General features: G+C 42.9%; 1 protein-coding gene across 4 annotated transcripts in view; it reads left to right on the top strand.

The window, feature by feature from the left end:
* Positions 1 to 8435, top strand: part of usp25 (ubiquitin specific peptidase 25) — a 34665-nt gene extending 26230 nt beyond the window's left edge. For 2 of the 4 annotated variants that reach the window (XM_029447285.1, XM_029447284.1), the window contains exons 19-26: positions 1297 to 1470; positions 2261 to 2356; positions 3515 to 3693; positions 4255 to 4333; positions 4486 to 4565; positions 4892 to 5015; positions 6505 to 6697; positions 7589 to 8435. In XM_029447285.1, coding sequence (XP_029303145.1) covers positions 1297 to 1470; positions 2261 to 2356; positions 3515 to 3693; positions 4255 to 4333; positions 4486 to 4565; positions 4892 to 5015; positions 6505 to 6697; positions 7589 to 7761 — 1098 coding nt within the window. In that variant the 3' untranslated portion in view covers positions 7762 to 8435. The remainder of the gene's footprint in view (positions 1 to 1296; positions 1471 to 2260; positions 2357 to 3514; positions 3694 to 4254; positions 4334 to 4485; positions 4566 to 4891; positions 5016 to 6504; positions 6698 to 7588) is intronic. The other 2 variants (XM_029447286.1, XM_029447287.1) reach the window with 2 other exon arrangements.
* Positions 8436 to 8931: the final 496 nt, after the last annotated feature.

Below are 8931 nucleotides of genomic sequence, written 5' to 3'. Positions count from 1 at the left end.
TGTCTTCCTTCTATGTCAGCTTGTTAATATTAATTACTAAACTGAAGTGTATCCACTTATTTTATCTCTCTCCACATGCCACATATTTGTGGACGGCACTCAGAACGCTGACTTTGATCTTGAAAGATAGGCTGTGTGTTGGGCCTCTCCCGTGGAGCTCATGCTGCGAGCGCTCCGTCCTCCGCAGAGCTCACGGGTTCATACCAAAAGTTAACGGATTGTCATTAGTTTTATCCGGTTTCCTATCAGCATTGGGTTTAAATCCTCGGACTCTGACTCTGCACTCTGTACGGAGCAGACACTTTCAGTCTACAACAACTATTAACACGCTTTACAAATGAGTTTATTTTATTTCATGTGGACGCTGATAGCCGACAGGAAAATCAACTAATTGGGTTTATTTCTAACTTTTGGAATAAAGCAAAACAACAGCGGTGCCGATGGGAAAGTACTGTAGTCGGTGTAACAGTGTAACACAGACTACCGTGGCAAGCCGACTTAATGGAGACTTTTACCTCGTTGTTTTGGTTTTCTGAACTGCAGCGTCACTGTTTTTGTTCACTCTCACAGCAAGCAGCTGTAAAAGCCCAGTAGCACCAGCAGACGGACACGGTCAGCGCCAAGCTGGTGGCTCTTTAAGCAGCTAAAAAGAAGAGACCATTGTACTTACACTCACCAGGTGGTCAGAAACAAGACTCCCAATAAATAGTGTGTCAGCTGTTCAGTATGCACAACTGTACATATAATACAGCTTGTGTTCAGCTTGTTTCCACTGCCCCCCAGTGGCCGACAAGTCGAAAGATTAGGTTCCAAATCTTTCAAAACATTAGTTTCTTTGCTGAGCTGCAAAGAAGAAATGCAGTACTCAAAATAATATCACTGGAAGATACCTTCTTGACCTACTCAGCCTGACAAAGACTCTTATTAGCTTCAGCTCAACTTTAAAATGCATTTTGGCACAGAAGGAGTTTCCCCCCATCATTGTCCACAAGTGTGCCCCGTGAGTCTGAACAAGGAGAGAAGAGTTATTTGATCTGTGGGGCCCAGTTTATTTGACGAGTGCTGCTTACTGGTTTCCCTCCTCGATTCTAATCCAGCACAAAAGTGAACATGTGACCGCTCTATATGCCACTTGTCATTAGTGAAAAGGTGATCATGGCAAAAACATTATCATCCTGATTATTTAACCCGATTACTCATTGACTTTGGAAACATCATGCGTATACAGAGAAGATTTTGTAATGTTCATTGCCTTTCCATCAGTACTCTGTTTCACGTGTCCCATTCTCTCTACAGTCTCCTCCCCCTCCCTCCTCCCCTCAGCCTGAGGTCCAGGTGAGCATCCCCTCCACCCCCCCTCCTGACCTGGTCACGGAGGATGAGTCCCATGGCCAGCGCACGGTAGAGGTGGCCATTCCTAATGTGGGGACCTTTGTCATTGAGTCAGAAGAGGGGGGGTACGATGATGAGGTAGCTCTCGCCCAGACAAATCTTCTCTCCCTTTTTGTGCTGAGAGTTCTGTGCCTGTTTGATATGTGGAGTGAGAGCGTCATTCCCTTCACATGGCTATAAGGTTTTTCACACCTGAGAGCATCTGACCCGTATAATGCCAACTGACTTCAGGGTGGGCTTGAGGCTGAAAATGCCACGCACTAAGACTGACCTCTTTTTTGGCCTTCCTGCATTACTCTTGTGTGAAAAGTCTCTTGAACTAGTCTGCATCTTGGCACAAAGGCAGGTTGACCCTTTGCAGAAAGCGTCGGTCTTCACTCTGAAGTGTATAAAGACGAGAACACGGGCTCATGTTGGGATTTGAATAAGCTGTTGTGTGTTGTCCATTTGATACCGACCTTTCGCCTGTATATAAAGCCAGATGCGCCCACACAGGATGTTTATTGTAGTTTGCAAAGAGTTCATGCATTTATCTGGGCATCATAGTTGTAGGTCAGTATGTTCAGAGTGCATTGCTGCTGCTCAGTATTCCTGCACTGATCACTCTCTGTCACACACAGCTGCCAAATGGCTACCTGTAGTTTTCACACATTATCTTTGTGAGGATTGCGCATTGTGCCATTGAACTGACTGGCTGTGTCCCTCACAATTGTGTCACTCTAACCAATGCATGGACTGCTGAGTGATGTCTGGCATGCCCTGACTGTGGTATGCTTTATTGTAGAGCACATAACATAGTGGTTGACCTTACTCGGTTCGTCACAAGTACCTATTGTTTTGTTTGACATGGTTCCTGCTTCCTGGGCAGGCAATGATGACCCCCAACATGCAGGGTATAATTATGGCCATGGGCAAATCCAGCAGCGTGTATGAAAAGAATGGGCCTGAGGCAGCCTTTTTTAAGGTACACACTATCTCTCCTTTACCTTTTGTCATTCCACACTAACTCACTCCACCTCCTCTTTATGTGTATCTGTTCTTGGTCATCTCCTGTGTACTTTCTTTAAGTGCACTAAGAAAGATAATAACAAATAAAAGGGTTACAGTAACTATTACAGCATTTAATTCAAACCTTACAATCACAGCTGCGAGTGAGGGGAAAGACTTGTGCTGCACAGGTGCTCCGCTCTAAACTGCCTAACTTTCTGGGCAGCACATTAGATTATTGAAATCAGCCTCATCCCGTCAGCATGTCACATGCTTGGAGCAATCGATCACTTCCTTCTCAAATCTCTTTAGGACATCTAGCAAAAAAGGTCAAGTAGACACATGTGACGGCTCCATATGCCACTTCTCAATAGGGACTATGTATGGTGAAGCATAAGAGAAAGATGTATGTATGAGGGCGGAACAAGGTAGTATGCCAATAGGGAGGGCTGCGTGATACAGTCATAATCACAAGTATTTGATTACTCATTGACTTTAGAAACATCATGCCGTTAGAAAGCAAATTTAGTCCATTTAAAAGTTAAATGCATCAGTCTGGTGCACTTTGAGAACAAAGCTAAGAGGTGATATCCATGAAGAACTTTGTGTGTTTCTCAACCTGGGGGTCGGGAGATCATTTCTGGGCAGTCATAGATGTCGCCAGAAAAATAAATATAAATAAGTGATATAGATACATAAATCTTGAACAGAGGGGCAAACATTCTAACTGGGGGGGCTTAAACCCCCTTAAACACCTTTGATTTTTCTGCCGGGGTCGCGACTCAAAGGTTGAGAAGCACTGCTCCTTTAAACAATGTGATCACAAACACATTGGTTGTATACATATGAATGGTCGGGTGGGATGCCGACATCGCCAATTATGTTTGCACATGTTTGTTTCAACACGTCATTATTGACAATGGCTTAGTCCAGCTTTTATAGAATCGTTTAAGGTCCAACTATTTCAATCCAATCTCTTGGAATAAAAATGTTTTGCAGAAATATGAGCCTAAAAGTGTGTTGTGACTTTGCAAGTTACCTTTTAGTTCTCGGCTCAAGAGGACCTCAATAAGCAGTAGTATCCATGTCCATGCCACTTTTAACCGTGACTCGTCACCTCTTTGTCTCTGGTCAGGCCATAAAGCTGGAGTATGCTCGTCTTCTGAGATTTGCCCAAGAGGACACACCTCCTGAGAATGACTACCGACTCCAGCACATCATCGTCTACTTCATCCAAAACCAGGCGCCCAAGAAGATTCTGGAGAGGACTCTGCTCACACAGTTTGCTGACAGGAACCTGGCCTTCGATGAGAGGTAGATTACACTGTACATCACTGTACATAAACAAATCTGGTATACAATGAAGTACATTCTGTGTTTCGGCCCTTCAAAGAACCCAGTTAGATCGTTTAAACCAAATCGGCTGCCATACAGGTCTAGTCGTATCTTTTTTTTGTTCAAACCCAAATCTTAAGAGACTCGTGTCCTATAATGACTTTTTTTTTTTAATACTGATAAAAATATCAAGATCTCTTCCCGATTGACATTGTGACGTTCATCAGGGTGTGTAATACTCTCTCTTAAAACTTTTCAACTATGCTTGTTGGCCTCAATCCATATTCATGAGTGAAAAATTGATTTCTCCCTTCTCCGCTATTTTGAGCAAGATAATTAGATTTATGTGTGCATGTGGCCTCAATAGGAGCCTCCGGAGGAGTGTTTCACTTCTCCTCTCAGCACTAACGAGTGATTCATTAGGCCATGTGAAGGCCTCGGGGCAGGCTGGACTGTTTCATCTCCTGGAGTACCTCACAGTGACTCATCATCTCATCGCTAACACTGGTTCCTCTTCCTGTCTCCCCTCCTCCCCCACAGATGTAAGAGCATTATGAATGTGGCACGTGCCAAACTGGACCTAATTAAGCCCGAGGAGGTGAACATGGATGAATATGAGGTCAGCAACATTGTCTTCTGAGTAGATTTGAGTCTTTCTAGTCTTTTTCTATTCTTTGCTGTGACATAGTTCATCATTAAAATGTAACATGTGGATATTACTTGTTGGATTTGAATTTAAGTGAGCCTACGGTAACTTCTGTTCTCACACAGATGTGGCACCAGGCCTACCGGAATTTCCGTGAGACAACCATCTCCATGATGACCGGCTTGGAGCTCTTTCAGAAGACAGAGTATGATGACACCTTTCTGTGTTTCTATGTGATATTGGAAAACATTTAACTTAATCTCGGACTATTTTGTGAGAGCTTTAACTCGTATGAGTTCAGTGTTGCACAAGGCAATTTATTTTCAATTAATTTCCCTTCTGTAGCGTGCAGCAAATGTTGAAATATCACCTGCAGAGGGCAGCAACTTACCGTCTGTGCAACTCCTAGCTGTGTGGTTGTGCAGGGAGTTCATCAAGTTTGTTCTGTGAAATGGTTTCCTTCATAAGTTCTCAGTACAGCTTTGATACTATTTAATCTGAATGTAACATCTGTTTATCTTCTCTTTCCAGTTACATGGAGGCTCTGATGTATCTGATTTACTCGTACCAGTACAACAAGGAGCTTTTGTCCAAAGGGCTGTACAGAGGGCACGATGAGGAGCTTCTTGGCCATTACCGCCGACAGTGTTTGCTGGTGAGCCAATGCATGAGTCACACAGTGATTTATTTTAAACGACTTGTCAATACTACATTAAAATGAGTGGATAGGTCTCATTTCTTCGTTGAAACAAAGGGCCTTACCTCTCTGCAAGGTCTGTTTGTGTCCCTGTGATCTCTTCTTTGTCACTCCCTTTCCTCTCTATCAAACTTCCTCTGCTAAAGTGACTCAGCAAAACTAACACGTCCAGACATTTCCTCTTCAATACTAAGCTGCGGTACTATAATCAAATTGCTTTTGTTGAGATATTGCTTTGGCTTGCTTGCAGCCCACAAAAGATTCTACTGAGGGTTTTTCATCTGATACTGCCAGATGAAAATCCTTTCTGTGTTGTGATGTGAGCCCCTTTTCATTTCACCCCCACCAGGCTCCAGGCTGTGCTCTGCTATTATTGGTTAGGGCTGAGGGTATTTTAGTCTGATCAGCCATGTACTGGCCTTAAGCAGCCTTCTCGCTGCTGCACTCAGTAACCTTACACCAGCATTGTGCTCATAATGTAATCATTGGAGTGGGAATAGGAAGCAGGAGAGCCAGCAATTGTAAACACATTAGCATGAGACACAAGCGTGTCCTCAGCTAACCTCAAACCTCAGCTCATCTTAGATCTCTGGCCAGAACCTCTGGCTCCGTCCGCTCAGCTGTTTACCTTCAGCTCTTGTTTTAATTGAAAACACTGCTAACATTGACACAGTTAATGTACTTGGATGTTTTTGCAAATCCAGCCTCGCAGTCCCAGATTCCAATCTTGCTTGCAAAAAAAGCGTGTGGTTCCTCAGAGAGGAGGTCGGGGAGTTTGCCTGTGACAGAGAGGAGGTGGTTTTGGCCCAGAACAGGAAGAAAATAAGCTCAGGACTCACTTCAGATTCCAGGCTGGAGGATATTCTGTGATATTAATGATGTCTGTGCGATAACCTCGGCTGTCTAACACTTCTCTATTAGAACAAATAAACAAAAAAAAACTTCACTAGGAAGAAAAAAGTAACGAGAGTGAAATGCATGTAATGTAAATTGTAAAAATGAAAACACATGTTATTGTTTTCACTCCAAACAATCTTAAGATGGATAAAAACAATGATGAAGTCAGCAAAGTGTCTTCTTTGTTATTTCAAATGTTTTTAGCCTTTGTAATAATAATTTCCTTGAACAGGATATTCTGCGCTCTAAAAGCCTCGAGGGATTCTAGATCTGAGGGAGGCACTGTAGTCTCAAAACTTAGAGCATGATTATCCTCCAAATCCAAGTAAGACAAAGAATAATAATAATATAAAACCCATTAATATTAACTTGGTGGGTGTGGGGGGCTTCGGGTCGGGGCTATATATCAGATATACATGGAATTAATGTTGATGACTGTATTACTGAATTGTTTCGTGTGTGTGTGTGTGTGTGTGTGTGTGTGTGTGTGTGTGTGTGTGTGTGTGTGTGTGTGTGTGTGTGTGTGTGTGTGTGTGTGTTTCCGCCACAGAAATTAAACGAGCAAGCGGCTGCCATGTTTGAGTCGGGAGAGGAAGCGGGGGTGAGCACAGGCCTCGGCATCATGAACGAGCTGGTGGTGCCCTGCATCCCTCTGCTGTTGATCCATGACACTGAGCGGGACCTGCTGGCAGTGGAGGACATGAGGAACCGCTGGTGCTCCTACCTGGGCCAAGAGATGGAGCGTGAGTCCCTGAGAGAGAAGCAACAGACGTATTTCTGGAGAGTTGAAGTCTTAGGTTACTAGTACATTCCCTGTACCCCTGCCAAAGATCTCCATAATCAGGCCACTGCTCCGTTCACACATTAGAAAGACATTTCCATCGGGAAATCTAAATGTTTTATCTAGAAAAACACACAGACAAGTTTTCAAAATGAGATGATTTCAGAGCTTCCCTGCCATAATTGCTTTGTCAGTAAAAGTCATACCTCTAGGTCTAACCTACAAGGCATGTTGGCAACACTTTAATAAGTAGTTTACACAAAGATTCAATAGTGTTTATTAAGCTGCAGTATTTTTAACTTCTCATATAAAGACATGTTTTATGTAAGTAGACCTGTTTTATTAGGTTGTTCCAGTTGTTTAGTAATCCTTTTGTAAACACTTACATTTGCTTACAACTACATTATAGTGTGTTATAAACTAGAGCTGCAACAATTACACTATTAATCGATTAGTCGGTGATGGGCCGTAACGATTTGTGTATTCGCACTGAACACTGGGCAAAAAATAAGGAAGTGGAAAAAGGCTTTTCAGTTTTCCAGCGTTCACATTGGACACAAAGCAAATTCTTCGTGCAACATATAACGTCGATGCACAGGCGCACCTTCAGGATTCAGTTTGCCTCAGTATCAGTCCTCAGACAGTTCCTAGCCTCACTTCAGGAAAAGCTGTGTTTTTTCCCTATTTGTTAGTTCTACAATCTGTTTCTGTTGTGGAACATTGTTTCATACGACTTGATAATATTTACCCTGTGATTTCCGTGTTTAAAAATCCGATGTTTAGCACATTGTGATGCAGGGCCCATACAGTTAATCATTTACTATCCTTCTGTCTTTCCTCCTTCCGCTGGCAGCCAACCTCCAGGAAAGGTTGACCGACTTCCTCCCCAAGTTACTGGACTGCTCGACGGAGATCAAAAGCTTCCACGACCCTCCCAAGCTGCCCACCTACTCCTCCCTGGAGCTGAGTGAACGCTTCGGTCGCATCATGGCCGCCCTCGGCAGGGTGCCCACTGAGGGGAGATGAGCTCTGAGGCACGGCCAGACAACTCTCCCTCGTCACAGGCACACATCCATGGACCTCTCTTAACCTATGCCTTCCTTATACATCCAGGGGTCTCTTGCTTCTAGCTGTTATTCCTCTGTTACTCTTTTGCTGCTATAGGTTTTATCATTATAAGTATGATTTCATTTTTATTTTAAGCAAAACACAACGGGAAGTAGGATGGACTGTTGGGAGGGAATGAAGAAATGAGAGTGGAGGATGGAAGAACAGTGGCAGTGCAGTGGTTGAAAGCCAAGCACGTTCTGCTTCAGCTTTGAAGAAAAAAAAAAAAACATGTATGAGGGTTTTTCATAGTTTATTATTGTTGCTGTTGCTGTTTGATTCAAGCTTCCCCAACCGCACTCATAGCCCTTTCTAAAGCCCCCTTCTCCCCTGCTGCTCTGCCTCCAGTTTGGTACAGTATTAACACGTTTTTGTTTTATTTTTCTAAGGAAGTGAGGAAGAGAGCCTTCAGATTTATCAGCGGCTCAGAGTATCTCAGATGGGTCTCATGTCTTTGTGGACTGCACCAGAATGAGATGTTTTAAGTGCTGTGGTAGACGGCCATGGACATCCTGTGGCTTGTTAATAAATCGAGAGAATAACATTTTATTTATGGCCCTTTTAGGCCAAATAAACAAATCTTTTTGCCTGATGTTGATTTGCCCTTTGTTTGCACAACAGTAACTTACTCTCACATTATTATTATTATTATTATTATTATTATTATTATTATTATTATTATTATTGTTATATTGACAATGCACATCTTTTTGAGAAATTAAACATTACCTTTCATTTGCGACATGACATGATGGAGCTCCTGGCAGTTTGCATGGTAAGTCGAGGTTCTGTGTCCCGAACACTCAAACCTGTATGTTCTGCTTTAATCCAGCTGGTGCTCAGCTCTTTAGAATCAGACTTTCATGAACTTGGCCAAAGTAATAAAAAATACTCAATTTTAGCTGCTGTGAAATGGGGTTTTTAATGATGCAATTTTGGACTCATTTCCAGGAACACTGATCACTACAAACAGCCCATGTGATGAAAGCGCCAAGCACATTTCAGAAGCCCCTTTCATAACGTTGCTACCAGCATTGTGCAGATCGTAAATCATAATCATCTTTTAAAATTCCTTTGACTATGCTGTGC

The sequence above is a fragment of the Cottoperca gobio genome, chromosome 14 (genome assembly GCF_900634415.1).
Source record: "Cottoperca gobio chromosome 14, fCotGob3.1, whole genome shotgun sequence".
NCBI lineage: Eukaryota > Metazoa > Chordata > Actinopteri > Perciformes > Bovichtidae > Cottoperca > Cottoperca gobio.
The sequence above is the reverse complement of the archived record's forward strand: the minus strand, read 5'-3'. Positions and strand labels throughout refer to the sequence as shown.